A 17238-nucleotide genomic window follows, 5' to 3' on the forward strand; every position below is an offset into this window, starting at 1 on the left:
GTTAGAGAAAATTCCATATTGTATGTTAAGATGAAGCAAGAAAAAATACATAGTTGTAGCAAAATAAATCATTATATATATGATTATATGACAATTAAAAGTTAAAAAATAACTTACTTGGAAACTTATTTTTCAATTTTTTTTCACTCCCACGCGTTTAAAAGAGGCACTCTTTGCCACATCAACGTCCGGGTTAATAACTCTCAAAAGGCCAAATTAAGGGATAATTAAGTCCGGGTTAATAACTCTCAAAAGGCCAAATTAAGGGATAATTAAGACCAATAATTTAGGGACTTGAGTAATAATTCATGCCAAGGTTTAGGGGGTTTCAGGGTATTCCGCGCTATGATAAACTTTCCTTGGATTCCTCCGTTGAACACTTGAACCAATACCTATTTGAAATTTACCTTAACCCTTAAGCCAAAAAAAGAAAGAAAAAATCCATTTCCTCATCAACCTCTGTGATCTCATGGCTTCACTGGTTTCAACCCTCTGTATCCTCTTCTTCTTCTTCTTCAATATAATTCTTAACCCAGGTAAGTTTTGTTTACTTTTTTTACTCTTTACATTTCAGACAAAAAATAAAAAAAATAAGAAAAGCTAAACTTTGACTGCTTTTTTACAGTTCATGCTCAAGTGATCTTTGAAGATGGTTACTCAGTTAAGACAGTGATTGATGGCAACAAGATCAAAATTAACCCTCACTCCATAATTCCTGTACTGGGTGCTGGCAATTTCATCATTCTTGATTCTGCTGCCAGTACATTTTACACATTATCATACAACAAAAACTCTGGTAAATTTTATAAAGATTAAATTTTTTCCCCTCTATTTGGTGAAAAGGGGTAATTTTTCTGAAGTGGGATTGTTCAGTGTCTTGGGATAATTTATGGGTATGTTTCATATATCACAAATAGTAAATGTGATAAAAATTGGGTTTTAATTGAACTATTTGGAGAAAGGCTTGATTTTATGAAGTGGGGGTTGTTGCAGAATTGGGTTAGTTCAGTTTATTGGGGTAATTTATGGCTATGTTTCATGTACCAAAAATAGTAAATGTGATAAAGATTAGATTTTGATTAAATTATTTTGGAGAAAAAGTTGATTTTTATGAAGCGGGATTGTTGCTGAGTTGGGTTAGTTCAGTTTATTGGAACAATTTTTGGGGTTAGTTTGGTTTATTGGGACAGTTTTTGGGTATACTTCATGTAACAAAGACTCATGCAAACGTGATAAAGATTGTAAGTTTGTAACTTTTTTTTTCTATTTGGGGGAAGGGTTGATTTTTAAGAAGTGGGATTGTTGCAGAATTGTGTTATTTCATCTAGATAAAATATTTGGGTATTTTGCAGAATTTTCTATTTCGAAGTTAACCGGTACTGAGACTGCGGGCTATGTGGATGGTTCTCTGGATAAGGCTAAGTTCAACAAACCGAAAAGCATTACTGTTGATTCAAAAGGGAATATTTATGTTGCTGATATTAGGAACAAACATGCAATTAGAAAGATTAGCAAATCAGGTATCTAGATATACTCGTGATAATTTCTTATTTGGGGTATTTTGTCTAGTCTTATTGGTCATGTTTGATCTGGCTTAAAGTGTTTTCCATTGTAAGAATGTTATACTAGAGATTCATATCTGGTGTTTGGTTAGGGTAAACAGTTGTAAGACTGTGATAGTGATGGGGGTTGAGGGTGGGGAGCCATTAGACCGGTGTTTACTGATGCTTATTTGTAACAAACGGTGAAAATAACTTTGACACATTTATATCCCGTTTGGCTTAGCTGAATTTATGTAGATTTTAAGCAGCAAGCTAAAAAATACTTTTTAAGTGCTGTAGTTGATTTTATAAACGAGTGTCTAGTTCAATTACATATTTGCTAGTGCTTGTAATGCTAATGGGGTGATAATGATCATTTTGGGGTGACTATTCAGATACCTTAAGATATTTGAATATCAAATTTGTTTTCGTAAAAGGTGCACCTATATTTCTAAATTGATTCGAATACAAAGAACGAAAAATATTCATATGATTACAATCATCAAGCATTGCAAATTTTATTAATAATCATACCATGAAAAGTCATCTAACAGTTATCGCTTTGTTCTTCCAAATTTTTCACATTTATATTCTTAGTTACTGTAGATGTACCAACATCGCGAATATATCTTTCATCCTCAGCTGCTCGGAATGCATATTCACATCATATTTCTTTCTCGTATAATTGTGAAAATTCATAGTAGCAAGTGCGATATCCCTTTGAATGTTTTGAGTGTCAATGTGATAGTAAAGCGTGTGTCCTAAGATAGACTATCTTGCTTTCCGAACCCAAGTGTCTGCTCTAAAATATTTTTACAATATTTCTACAGGAAGAATGAAAATAATTAAATTCTTTTTACATTCTATTGGTGTTCGCAATTGTTGTGTGGCAACATAACAAAATTCTGCTATGTGGTATCTTATCTCTTTTGTATGGAGTCATATATCCGCTCATGTGCGGATATCCTGCATCAACTAGATAATATTTGTTCCCAATGAATATAAAAAGTTGAGCTCTGGTCTATGAAGGGCCTCACTAAATATGCGACTATTGTGAGCTACTTTTACCCAGCCCACGCAAATATAAAGCACATATTAAAGTCTACAACAACAACAAGAATACTTTGAGTTAGGTAGCCTTTATGTCCAATATATGGTATTTCTCGACCTTAAGTTATTGTAGCTTTCACATGTGTGTAATCAAGTACTCCATTGTAATCCTATAAATTTATATGTACAAATTTAGCTTAAGTTTGTAGCAGTGTGAAAATTATGAAAACATAATAAAGTATAGTTATTTAAAAAACGTTATTTACTTTATAGAAATGGAGATATCGTCGGTTACATGACTTGTGATCTTCTATACATCATTATAATTTATATGTTCTAATAATAACTCTTGCAAGCTTAGTAACGTCTTTTAAAACACTATGAAAGTGTCTATGAATTGTTTCTCTGTTGATGTCATCCCATCCTAAACTTGTTTCCTTTTCGCCAGTTGCTTAAAAAGAATCCATTTGGCTTTCATATAATCCCTTTTTACCATTCGGATTACATGAAACCCGAATGAACTCTTTTTAAGCCGTTGAGAAAGGAGTGACAAGTTTAGAATAGGATGACATACCTCAGGAGAGATGATTCATAGACGCTTTCATAGTTTTTTAAAGGTTATTGGCAATCTTGCAAGAGATATTATTAGAATATACATAAATTATAATGATTGTGGAGATCGTAAGCCATGTAATTACATCTCACTTTCTTTAAAATAAGCAACGATTTTGAATTAAACATACTTTATTATGTTTGTACAATTTTGTCATTCACTTCTACATACTTAAGTTAAATTTGTATATGTTTACAGGATTGCAGGGTAGAATTTGATGGCGCACATATGAAAGCTAAATTACTACAAGGTTAAGAGATCATAGATTGGACATAAATGCTATCCAACTCATAAGTCTTCTTCTCCCAAGTTCAAAGCGAGGGAGCTAGATGAAACTGAGAAAGTGAGATTGGAGGAGGTTGAAAGTGAAATAGTCGAGCTAGCAATAGCTCAGGAGACTAGTTGGTGACAAAAATCAAGGGCGCTCTGGTTAAAGGAGGGGGATTCGAATACTAAGTTTTTCCACAGGGTTGCGATTGCAAATCGAAGGAGAAACTTCATAGAGTCCTTAGTTGTAGATGGGGTAAGGATCGAGGGAGAGGAAGAGGTAAACGGGGCGATAGTGGGGTTTTATGAGAACTTATACAAAGAGGAAGTTAGCTGGAGGCCTACTTTGGGGGAATAGAGTTCAACCACATAGGGGAGGGAGACAATGAGTGGCTAGAAAGAGCTTTCGAGGAGGAGGAGGTGCACGATGCTGTATCGAGTTGTGCTGGTGATAAGGCCCCTGGGCCTGATGGTTTCTCCCTGGCTTTCTTCCAGCTCTGTTGGGACACTGTCAAGGGGGAGTTGATGGAAGCCATCGAATACTTCCACGTGAATGGTGCTTTCGAGAGAAGCATCAATGCTTCTTTTATTACCATTGTGCCTAAGAAAGAAGGCGCATCTTGTATCAGAGACTATAGGCCTATCAGTCTAGTGGGGAGCATTTACAAGATTATTTCTAAAATGCTTTCCAACAGACTAAAGAAGGTTCTTGACGTGTCCGTTTCGTCCTCCCAGAATGCGTTTGTGGAAGGTAGACAGATCCTGGATGCTGCTCTTGTGGCAAATGAACTTGTAGACTCCAGAAGGAAAAATAGAGAATCCGGATTGCTGTGCAAGTTGGACCTTGAGAAGGCTTTCGATCATGTCAATTGGGAGTTCCTGGACTTCATTATGAAACGGATGGGTTTTGGGGAAAGATGGAGGGGATGGATCAAGTTTTGCATTTCAACAGTCAGATTCTCTGTCCTGGTTAATGGTAGCCCGTGTGGTTTCTTTGGCAGCTCCAGGGGGCTCAGGCAAGGTGACCCCCTATCCCCATGCTATTCATTTTAGTGATGGATGCTCTGAGTAAAATGATGGATCGTGCGGCGAGTGGAGGCTTCTTGAGAGGTTTCTCAGCTCCGATCGGGGTGCTCAGTGCCCGAAGGGTCTCTCATTTGCTTTTTGCGGATGACACCCTAGTTTTCTGTGATGCCGATATGGATCAGTTGACCTGCCTGAAGCAGGTACTGCAGTGGTTTCAGATAATATCAGGACTCAAAATCAACCTCGGCAAGTGTGAGATTTTCCCGGTGGGTGAGGTTGCTAACATTGATGCTTTGTCGCATGTTCTCGGATGCAAGATGGGCTCTCTCCCCACTACTTACCTGGGTCTACCGTTGGGTGCTTTGAAAAAGGATACTACTGTTTGGAATCCAGTCATTGAAAGGGTTGAAAAACGATTAGCAGGCTGGCAGAAACGGTATTTGTCAAAAGGCGGTAAGGAAGTGCTTATTAAAAGCACTTTGTCAAGTATCCCTACCTATTACTTATCTCTGTTGCAAGCACCTGTGAGCATCACAGAAAAACTGGAGCGACTTCAAAGGAATTTTCTCTGGGATGCGGCAGATGGAACTAGAAAGTTTCATCTAGTGAATTGGCAGACAGTCACTTCCCCAAAGAAGTGGGGTGGACTTGGAGTAAAAGATCTCAGGGTATTCAACAGAGCTTTGCTGGGGAAGTGGCTGTGGAGATTCGGGGTAGAAGAGCATGCTCTATGGAGGGAGGTCATAGCAGAAAAGTATGATTCCACGGGAGGGGGTTGGAGGACCAAGGCAATCACAACACCGTTCGGGTGTGGCATGTGGAGGAACATCATGAAGAACTGGGAAGCTTTCTATGGCAGCATCACTTACAAGGTGGGAGATGGAAGGAGAATCAGCTTTTGGAATCACAAGTGGTGTGGAGAGGCTACTCTGAGGGTCTCTTTCCCACACGTCTACAGAGCTTCAAACCAGAAGGAATTGATGGTCCAACAAATACGCAAGGAGCATGAAGGGGGATAGTATGGGACCTCTCTTTTAGAAGGAACATGCAAGATTGGGAGATTGCGGAGCTCCAAAATTTATTGGCACTGCTATACGGGCAAGATATGCCCCATCCATCTTATGATTCTTGGAGATGGGGGTTGCGTGATGATGGCTTGTTCACCGTAAAGTCCTTCTACCAGAGTATGTTGGTGAGACAGGAGGCTACTTTCCCATACTCATCGATCTGGATTCCTAAGGCGCCCACGAAGGTGTGCTTCTTCGCGTGGCTAGCAGCGAGGGGAGTGATCTTGACATCTGAAAATCTGCGAAAGAGAAGAATTACACATGTTAGTTGGTGCTACATGTGTAAAAGCTCAGGGGAAGAAGTTGATCATCTTATGCTGCATTGCCCTGTGTCCTGGGGTCTATGGAGGGCAATCCTGAATCTCTTTGGTGTTCAATGAGTGATGCCAAACACTGTAAAGGAAATGCTATATAGCTGGGCCGATTCTCGTAGAAGAAGCAAGCAAAAGGCGTGGAAGTTCGCCCCGTTAGCTCTCATGTGGTTAGTCTGGGGAGAGAGAAATAGGAGAGGTTTTGAGGGGATTGAGTCTTCGTTTTCACATCTTAAGAATAGTCTTTTATCTCTGATCGCTTTTTGGTGCGCACATGTAGCCCTTACTTGTGTAGAAGATTGGGCGTCATTTGTAGGGAATCATGTTCTGATGTAAATTCTCTACTTTTTGTATACTTCTTGTATGCGGGAGTTTTTTCTCCCTTTTGATTAATACAATTTACCTTATCAAAAAAAATCAATTTAGTAATATATTTTAGGTGCACCTTTTTTATGTAAACTAATTTGATATCAATTGTCTCCTAGAATGGTCATTACATGCATAAGCAAATAAGTACATATGTTTGTTTACAGAACCAATACTATCCCAACATGCAACTGTTTGTTTACAGAACCAATACCATCACTTAAAAAGTGTTTTCAGTACTTGATACTTAAAAGCTACTTTAATTCAGCTAAGCCAAATGGGCTATAAGGTTGCCAAACACCCCAATAAGCTACAAACACTAAGTTTGACCAGCTTTTAAACCTATCCAAAATAGGCTCTTAGAGGGGCAAGTGAAAAATGACCTAACGCTCTAAGTTGTTTTCCCCATTTGATTGAAGATTATTTCTTGGGGGATATGTTAAACTCCACCACTAAAGCCCCTATATCCGAGAGCCTATTGCTGGGACTCTTTCTTCCTCTGCTTCCTTGATGGCCGCTAAACCCTCGACCTTATGGTTGAATGTGGAGGTCTCTACCACTAAGCTATCCATTCCTGGTCAGTGTAAGTTTTTTTACATGGCGATAACATCTTCAATGAGTTCTTCAACCCAACATATGATTTCATCAATGGCAACATTTCTGCCAGGAAACATTTTGTCATACTAAATAGGATCTTCGTATTTTGGGTAACAAGTGACAGGATAAGGTGGGGAGACATGAGGGGAACCCATATGCTAGGCTTATGAAAAAAGATGATGTTGATAAAAACAGCATTAGAACATTTTCTGTATGTCTTTAGAAATTGGTGTGGCTGTCAGATGGTGTTGGTTCATGTTTGTTGAAGGTCAAGAATAGTACTGCTTCGGAAAGGGAACAGCAAACTTCATGGATGAGTAAGAGGAAATGCAGACTTTCTTGTTCGAAGACTACTTGGAAAGCAGGCTATTCGCAAGTGACAGGATAAGGTGGAGAGACTTGAGGGGAACCCATATGCTAGGCTTATGAAAAACGATGAGGTTGATAAAAACAACATTAGAACATTTTCTGTATGTCTTTAGAAATTGGTGTGGCTGTCAGATGGTGTTGGTTCATGTTTGTTGAAGGTCAAGAATAGTACTGCTTCGGAAAGGAAACAACAAACTTCATGGATGAGTAAGAGGAAATGCAGACTTTCTTGTTCGAAGACTACTTGGAAAGCTGGCTATTCGCCCTCTAACACAGCTTTCTAGGCATACACTTGGAATTGCTGATTTCAAGCGACAAGAGATGATGCCCCCCAGGACAGCAACTGGGTGCTGGGTAAATATAACTGTTTGGACAAAGAAGTTGGGCATGCAGCCACTAGTTGTTGACTATAATTTTAATCCATGTTAGCTGCCAGTGGTGTAATGTGTAATCAACCCCAATTTATGCTTCTCATGTTGGTTGAAAATATGCTGTACACTATGGTTTATAAGCATGCCTTTAAGGGTCCTATTTAGCAACTTCTTACTATGACTCTCTGGTGTTTCTCTTCTTCAACAATCTTTTTCTATTAAGGGGGAGTTATAGTACAGAGAGAGTTTTCCTCAGGGAAGGTGATCAATTGTGTATTATTTTGCTTGTTTACTTGCGTAACTGTCAAATGGTGGTGATATTACACGGTAACTATAAGTTAAGCTGCTTCAGTAATATTTGTTTTATTATTATCATCATGTTGGATTCTGAATGAAACTCCTTAATCAATGATGATATCAGGTGTTACTACAATAGCAGGAGGTTATTCACTAATACCAGGCCGTGCTGATGGACCTGGATTAAATGCCTCATTTTCAGATGATTTTGAACTTTCTTTTGTTCCTGAGAGATGCACTTTAATGATCTCTGACCGTGGCACTAAGTTAGTCCGCGAAATACAGCTTAAGGCCGAGGATTGCTCAAGAAATTCTCATTCTGGTAATACATTCAACTAAGCATACATTGCTCATTTTTGAATTGTGTTTGTCCCCTTATTGTGATTTTGAGGTTGGAATTGCTCATCAGTTTCTGCAGTCTAAAAGCTTGTGGATTGGTTAGTGCACAACATGACTATGAGTGTTCCATAAACCTTTTGTTAGTGTCATTTCTTAGATGTTCCTCACTTTCTACATTGTGATTTTGAATGCCAATTTTTCCTTTTACCTGAAATAAGATACTTTAACATTTGTAACATTTTCCAGCTCTAAGAGCAGTTTCTACATGGTTCTTAACCGTGGGGCTTCCCTGCTTGGTCTGCTTGATTCTCGGGTTGGTCATTCGTCCTTATGTTATCCCAAATGTAAGTATCTGCTTGATTCTCGGGTTCCCAGCTACAAATGCTCACATATTCTCTAATGGAACTTTCTAGACAGGAACACAGCAGTCGTCTTCAGCGCAACATGACATGGAAGCACTTCCTAATCAGTCTGGAGAGACAAGTTCTGATGTTCTGCTTCGGCATCAGAAGCGTAGTTGTTGACTCAAAGATCTATTTACTTTTAAGGAAGCTCGTGTTGCTTACTTTCTCCCATCTGCGCCTAATGTTTAGTCCTAAAGTAGTAGTATGCCAGACTTCTCGTAGACAACTGGCTCCTCTCTTAAATTTTGATGACTCTGAAAGCAAAGAATCAGCAAAATCACCGGTGGTAGCTAACATTTTGGAGGATTTGATAACTTTTGATGGAAGTTTAGTTAACTCCGAGCTGACTACTAATCAAGATGATGCGGTGAGCAAAAGTACCGATATTTCTGTTCTAGATAGCATGATAGTAGCTAATCTAAAAGGGTTTGCAGAGCAGGGGATTGCTTCTTCAGGACCTGAAGTTTCACAGAGCATTTCGAGCTTAGTTAACCGAAAAATGAAACTTAGTGAAATCTAGTAGTAGTAGCACTAATGTGTTACTATTAACTTTGCAACTGTTTTGAAAGTAGTCAGTCTATCTGCTACCACTTTCATGTACATAGTAGGACAAGCAAATGACTCGAGCCCCTAATATTTCTAGTCTGTGTTTCTTGTTTCAATGAAGTGATAGGTGCCTCGTATGGAAAAACTATTTCTTTTTGTTTCCATTTGATTTTGCCTCTTTAGACTATATAGCCGCAAATATAGTATATTCCGCTGCTTCATAACAATTATGTCTTAAGTTGGGATTGATTATACTTTTCTCACATCCGTCCATGATGTGGGAACCCCAGCTCATGCTCTCTCACTTCCAGGTGCAATGTGATGGAACCCATAGCGTATTTTGCGTCACTGCATGTCCTAACATTATTTATATTGTGAGGATTTTTCATGAATTAGCAAGTTTTAAGCTAGTTAGTTATTAATTAATTGCAATCCTTTTCTTTTCACGAGATTTGATTACACGTACGACAAAGACAAACAAATATAATATTACGGACGGGCGGATTTACATGGAGGTGTAAATGCTCCCGTCCCTAGATTGTGTATAGCACTATAATTCTTGTGATAAAATTCTTAAATATACCTGAGCGAACCAATGCCAAGACACCACTTTGGTCCGTTTGTTGTTGTGTGTCCCCTTGATTGTCTAGACTATGGGTTTGAATCCCCTGTCGTGTAATTTTATCCCCCTTTTTGTTTCCCTTTACATTTTGTCTTTTCTTTTTCAGTTACCTATCTTTCTTTTCGTTCTTTGTTTTTGGTTCCATTTTGTGTTTTTTTTATTGTTTTGTTTTGTCTTTCTTTTATATTTGTGTTATAAAATAAAAGTAATTTAGTAAAATATAAATAAGAAACAAAGATAGAAAGAAGGAGTATTTCACTTTTTTTTTGTGTGTCTTTCCACTGACATTTACACAGTCTTTTATATGCAAAAAAGTGAAGACTACTATAGTAAAATAGTGTAAGAGATGAACATAAAGTATGTGTAACGACTCGAACGGTCGTTTCGGGAGTTATAGCCCAGTTTTCTCCATTTCTGTTTCCTTTATGCTCTTAAGCTATATTATGATATACCGGGTTAGTTGGTTCGGGCCCGAAGTGGTTTCGGAGTGGAATGAGACACTTAGTCTCTTATTTAGAACCTTAAGTTGGAAAAGTAAACCGGATGTTGATCTATGTGTAAACGATCTCGAATTTAAATTCTGATGGTTCCGTTAGCTTTGTTAGGTGATTTTGGACATAGTAGTACGTCCGGAATGTGATTTGGAGGTCCGTGGTAGAATTAGGCTTGAATTGGCGAAATTTGGCGATTCTTGGTCGGCAGTGAGAAATTTGATATCGGGGTCGGAATGAAATTCCGGAAGTTGGAATGGGTTCGTAGCGTCATTTGTGACGTGTGTGCAAAATTTGAGGTCATTCGGTCGTGGTTTTTGTTGGTTTCGCATCGGTTGCCGAATTTGGAAATTTAGAAGTTCTTAGGCTTGAATTCAAGGGTAATTTGGTTATTTGATGCTGTTTTGAGTGATTCGAAGGTTCGACTAAGTTTGTATATTGATATATGACTTGTTGGTATTTTTGGTTGAGGTCCCGAGGGCCTCGGGGTGATTCCGGGTGGTTAACGAATTTGTCGAAGTTGGAAAATGCAGCTGAAGCTGCTGCTACTGCTATTTCCGCACCTGCGGAAGGAGGAGTCGCAGGTGCGAGGTCGCTGGTGCGCAAGGGGAGTCCGCAGATGCGGAAAAGAGGGCGTTGGGCAGGCTTCGCAGAAGCAGAAGGAAATGCGCACGTGCGCTACCGCAGGCGCGAGAATTTGAAGCGTAGATGCGAAAAATGGGAGGCCAAGGCTGGAGCGCAGGCGCGAAGGATTTGGACGCACCTGCGAGCCCGCAGGTGCGAGACCTAGGCGCAGGTGCGGATGCTGAGAGTTTAAGTGATTCTCGCAGGTGCGGGAATTTTTGACTGCATGTGCGGTCCCGCAGGCGCGTGGAATAGGCCGCAGGTGCGAAAATCTGAGCAGAATATATAGATAGCACTTCGCGAATTTTGGTTCATTTCCACAATTTTCAAGTCGGTTTTTGGAGCTTTTGGAGTAATTTTCGAAAGGTGATTCAAGGGCTATTTGTGAGGTAAGTTGCTTGAGCCCTAATACTTGTATACATGGTGATTTTCTATTGTTTAATCATTGTAATTAGTGAAAATGAGGGGTTAGGGCTTAGAATTTTTAGAGAGTAATTTAAGGATTTGAAGGACCAAACGATGTCGGATTTTGATGAATTTGGTATGGTTAGACTCGTGAGTGAATGAGCTTTCTAGTTTTGTAAATTTTGTCGGATTTCGATACGTGGGCCCGGGGGCTGGGTTTGAGCCAGTTTTGAGTTTTTGGTCTAATTTGATAGTTTTTCTTGTGGAATTCATTCCATTAGCGTATATTGATGGTATTGTACTGATTGTAAATAGATTTGGAGTATTTGGAGGTCGAGTCCAGAGACAAGAGCATTGCGGGGTAGAGATTTGCCCGATTTGAGGTAAGTAACGATTGTAAATCTAGTCCTGAGGGTACGAAACCCCGGATTTTGTATCATTCTACTATTTTTAGTGACGCACATGCTAGGTGACGGGCGTGTGGGCGTGCACTGTTGGGGATTGTGAATTGGTTCGTCCCGTAGCAACTGTAAAGTTGCATGCTTTGTTGAAACTATATGATACTTATATGTTTTAGAAAGAGTTTCTGTAAATTGGGCTGAATGCCATGTTTGGGCCTTATGCCAGTGTTGTTTGGACCCTTAGGGGCCTTTTCTTACTATCCTCTCACTGTTTTCGATTGAAAATCTATACTCAGTCATGGTTATACATGTTTACTGCATAACTCAATTTTATTACTCGATTTTGATGCATATAAATGTTGCTTTGGGCTGAGCACCCTGTTTTTACTGAAATGCCCGAGTGGCTTGAGAGGTTTATGACTGAGTGAGGCCGAGGTCCTGATTTGTGAGGATATTTATGGGATTGGGCTGCACGCCATAAAATATTGCATATATATGGGATCGGGCTGCACGCCGCAATATGTTTGATATAGGCCGAGGGCCTGAGTGATTTATGCCATGATTTGGCTTGATATAGCGCTTGGGCTGAAGGAGCCCCTCTGGAGTTTGTACACACCCCCAGTGAGCGCAGGTACCTACTGAGTACGAGTGCCGAGTGCTGAGTGATTGGTAGGCAAGAGTGATTGTGAGGTATGCCCGAGTGGCAAGAGTGATTGTGAGGTATGCCCGAGTGGCACGAGTGACTGTGAGTTTTGCCCGAGGGGCTGTTTATGATTTCATCATTTTTGCCACCTTTGCATTGAGCCTTTATTTGAAAAACTGTTGAAAATATCTTTAAATGGTTTTTACTGAAACCGGGTTTAAACGAGATGATTTGATTCAAACACTGATTTTTAAAGCATGCTGTACTTTACTAAATTTTTGTGATGTGAACTTGATATGCTTTATTGCTCGTCACTACTGCTCAGTCTTTATTTATTGTTGTTACTTACTGAGTTGGCGTACTCACGTTACTCCATGTACCTTGTGTGCATATCCAGGTGTAGCTGGACACAGTAGCGGTTGTTGATTATTCTGGTTGCAGATTTTCTCGGGGATAGCAAGGCAGCTGCCTGGCGATCGCAGCCCCTGCCCTTCTCCCTCTTATCTTTCTTTAGTTGTATTTAGCTATTTCCCAGGCTGAGTTAGCCTTAATATTATTAGACAGATTATAGTAGATGCTCATGACTAGTGATACCCCGATGTCGGGTTTCTCTTTTTCGCATTTTTATTTTGATTTGAACTCCTTTACAAAGATTTTTAAGCTAAATAGCCTTGGAATTATCCTTGAAATAAAAATATCGGTTTGTTTTGAAATGAGTCGGCGTGGCTAGTTCCACGATAGGCGCCATCACGACAGGTTAGGTTTTGGGTCGTGACAGATTGGTATCAAAGCCTAGGTTACATAGGTCTCACGAGTCATGAGCGGGTTTAATAGAGTCTTGCAGATCGGTACGAAGACGTCTGTACTTATCTTCGAGAGGCTGCAGAACCCTTAGGAAAAACAAAATTTTACTTTCTTGTATTCTATCGTGCATAATTGATTCAGCTTGGAACATAACTCCTTGAATTCCTTCCACGCATTCGTATGTGCACATGAGCACTCGGTGTCAGTTGTGCATCGACGGCTTGTGATTCTATGAACGAGGTTCGAGATGTGTATTATATGTTTTGGTGATGGGCTAGTCTGGAGGACTTGAGGCAATGTTTAAACCGTAGTTTTGGCTTGGTAGCTTCAGTTGTAACCTATACATTTGGACTTATATGTCCGATAATGCCCCTACGAGTGGAATTCGTGGCTTGATGAGCGGTGGAATGGCTTTGTGATGAGTATGATGTAACTGCGGGATGTGTTAAGACGATTTGAATGTGACGAGAAGTGTTTCCTTGAAATGTAAAGGAAGGCCATTGGGCGCTTGATTTTTATTTTGATGTGTCGTACGGTCTCGAGTGTAAATGTTTTGAAGGATCTTTCACGTTGTTAAATTTTGGGGCAAATTAAATTCTCATGTCTTGTCAATGAGCTTGGACTCAAGAAGAGTAAGTGATTGTGTAGTAATTGTGGTTGCGAATGGGTATTTTTAATGTTGATGGATCGAGAAAGATGATCTTCGAAGAGAGTTAGAGTCGGTAACATTTTATTGGTTCAGGTGCGACAGAGATACATTTCGATTTGATGCAGTAGTTGGGTAGCAAAGTATGAGGGAAGATATGACGGGAAGTGTTTCGCGGTGGTTGAAGTACTAGCAGGTAAAGTAGGAGAAGTAGAGGTTGAGAAGTTTCTTAAAGGAGATGATTTAACCGAAGTAAGAGTGGCAGATTAGCATATGAATTCACAAGTAGGGTAGTCGTGTGCCTTGAGAAAGTGTAGAATGGTTTGGAATCGTGTTAGTACGTGAATCGGCATGTAGACTCTATTTGGAGTGATGGTTAGTGTACAAAGGAAAATTGAATATGGCAGAAAGGAGTGTGTTTGAAATGAATAGAGGCGTGAATATCTGATTATCATGTCAGGTGCAATATGACTTGAGTTCGGAAGGTATTGTTGACGTACAGTTGATGTCAATAGGGAAAGTGCAGACTTATACAGATGGTGGGCGAGCATGAAATCAGGAGAACTTACGGATTTAGTGGTCTTTGCACTCAGTGCAGTGTCATTGGAAGATGTAGGTAAGGAATTCCATATGTGTTTATCTCCTGTGTGCAGCTAGCGGTGGCATGATGTTGATGAAGCTTTTGCGAGAAATATTACTTGCTACCCAGTAGGAGGTCGTGTGTATGATTTTGGCTGGAGATTCAGAATGTTCATGAAAGGCTTAATAAAAGACTTCGAGAAGTCTGGCAGGTTAACGGTGCGAGACCTTGGTAGTTGAGAAGGAGAAATCATTACGGGTTCTAATTTTATATAATTGCAGCTTAAGTGTTGAACTAAATTTTACCATTCTTTTGTAGATCATGAGTAAAGAAGAATATGGTAAAATATGTTTTGTTCTATCTCTTTTAATGTATCCTTCTTTCAGTTGAGCTATACATACAACATTGTTTTCATACAATGTTGTTAGGATATTTTCTTTCAAAGAAAGACCACATATTTCCTGAATGTGTTGAGTTATTGATCTCAATCAAATGCACTCTCGACTTGCTTCATGAATGTCTATTATCTCTTCATGATTTGAAGAAGTAGAAACCATAGTCTGTTTCGTTGAACGCCATGATATGGTTGTACCTCCACATATAAATAAGTAGCATGTCTAAGATCGAGTTTTATGTAGATCAAATAAATACCTTGCATCCCAATAACCAACTAATGCTGACTTGGATTCATTTGAATAGAATAAACCCATAGCAATGGTCCCTCGCAAATATCTGAATATATGCGTAATACCATTCCAATGTCTTTGTGTTGGGGAAAAACTAAATCTTGCTAACAAGTTTACTGATAAAGCTATATCTGGTCGAGAATTGTTAGCAAGATACATTAATGCCCGAGTTGCACTAAGATATGGTATTTCGGCACCAAGAAACTCTTCATCGTTTTTATGAGGTCGGAATGGAACTTTATTTATATCAAGTGATCGTACAACCATCGGGCTACTCAATGGAGGTGCTTTATTCATATAGAATCGCTTTACGATCTTTTCGCTGTATGTTGATTGATGGACAACTATTCCATCTTTTATATACTCAATTTGCAGACTAAGACAAAATCTCGTCTTTCCAAGATCTCTCATTTCAAATTCTTTCTTCAAATAATCTACTGCATTTGAAGCTCCCCAGGAGTTTCAATGATATTTAAATCATCAACATACACAACGATTATGACAAATTCAGATCCAGACCTTTTTATAAAGACACAAGGACAAATTGAATCATTTTTGTACCCTTCTTTCAACAGATACTCACTTAGGCGAATATACCATATGCGCCCCGATTGTTTCAATCTGTATAAGAATTTATGAAACTTTATTGAACAAGTTTCTCGAAAGCTTTTATATGTTATGGGCACTTTAAATCCTTTATCTATTTTCATAAATATTACATTGTCTAATGAGCCATACAAATAGGCTGTGACAATATCCATTAGACGCATATCAAGTTTTTCATGCAGTGCCAGATTTATAAGATATCTGAATATGATACCATCTACCATAGGAGAATATGTCTCCATATAATCAATGCCAGGTTTTTGCGAAAATTCATGTGCCACAAGTCGCGTTTTATATCTAACAACTTCATTTTTATCACTTCATTTTCGTACAAAAATCCATTTGTACCCTACTGATTTATACCCTCAGGTGTTCGAACTATAGGTCCGAAGACTTCACGTTTTTCAAGTGAAGTTAATTCTTTCTGGATATTATTTTTTTATTTTGGCCAATCATTTCTCTGTCTACATTCATCGACAGATTTTGGTTCAAGATCCTAATGTTGTTGCATTATTTCAACAACAACACTATAAGCAAAAACATTATCGATAACAATATTATTTCGGTTCCATTTTTTTTTCCGTTGAGACATAACTTATTGAGATCTCTTCATTCTCATTATTTTGAGGTACTTGGACCTCCCTTTAGGTCTTATCATTTGTTATGTCTTGAAGCTCTTCTTGAGCTACTATCGCAGTATTATAATCACTTTGATCATTTGCTCACTTTCTTATTTGAGAATTTTTATCTTTTGAACCGATTGGTCTACGTTTCAATAGTCTCTTAGACTCATTTGCTTTAATCGATTGTCCTGCTGGGATATCAACTTGAATTGGAGCATTAGCAACTGAAATATGTGACTTAGTCACCCTTGGTAGGTCAATGAATGCATTTGGCAGTTGATTTATAATATTTTGCAAATGAATTATCTTTTGAACCTCTTGTTCACATTGATATGTTCGAGGATCTAAATGAGATAGTGATAATGCATTTCAATCCATCTTCTCTTTCAGCTGCTTATTTTCTCCCCCTAATGTTGGGTATACTGATTCAGCAAAATGACGATAAGAAAATCTTGTCGTAAATAAATCTCTAGTCATAGGCTCGAGATATTTTATAATATAAGGAGATTCATACCCAATATATATCCTCAACCTTCTATAGGACCCATCTTTGTGCGTTGTGGTGGAGCAATTGGAACATATATCGCACAAAATTTATTCCTCCTAGTAGTAATAAATTGGCTTCCCCAGAACCTGCAATTAATCTTGTACTACCAGATAGTGTATTAACATTGGCTTCTTTCATTATGAAATAAGAGAAATATCTCTTATCTCTTAAAATAGTGTGTGTTGTAGCACTATCTAGAGGACATATATCATCTTTATTAATCTTGAGTCTAACTGAAGACTGCGAAATTTTCATATTCTTCATTAAAAAAAAAAGCAAAAAGTACATCATAAGAAAAATGAAAGACTAACAAAAAAAGAACATTAAGAAATACATTAGAAATGTAGAAACTAGCAATACATGATGCATTATGAAATGCACTCAAGAAAAATAAAC

The 17238-nt window shown here is 38.6% G+C and overlaps 1 protein-coding gene across 2 annotated transcripts; it reads left to right on the forward strand.

Annotated features, from left to right (window-relative positions):
• Positions 1-336: 336 nt before the first annotated feature.
• On the forward strand, positions 337-9309 carry LOC107820985 (uncharacterized). 2 transcript variants are annotated; one of them, XM_016647358.2, is made up of 6 exons: positions 337-536; positions 626-796; positions 1353-1520; positions 8000-8197; positions 8461-8558; positions 8632-9309. In XM_016647358.2, the coding sequence occupies exons 1-6, from the start codon at positions 470-472 to the stop codon at positions 9136-9138; spliced, it is 1209 nt and encodes a 402-aa protein (XP_016502844.2). In that variant the 5' UTR covers positions 337-469; the 3' UTR covers positions 9139-9309. The 2 variants fall into 2 exon arrangements, with proteins under 2 accessions (XP_016502844.2, XP_016502845.1); XM_016647359.2 differs by having other exon boundaries at positions 338-536; positions 8628-9309.
• The last annotated feature ends 7929 nt before the right edge of the window (positions 9310-17238 follow it).

Source organism: Nicotiana tabacum, chromosome 24, assembly GCF_000715075.1.
Source record: "Nicotiana tabacum cultivar K326 chromosome 24, ASM71507v2, whole genome shotgun sequence".
Taxonomy (NCBI): domain Eukaryota; kingdom Viridiplantae; phylum Streptophyta; class Magnoliopsida; order Solanales; family Solanaceae; genus Nicotiana; species Nicotiana tabacum.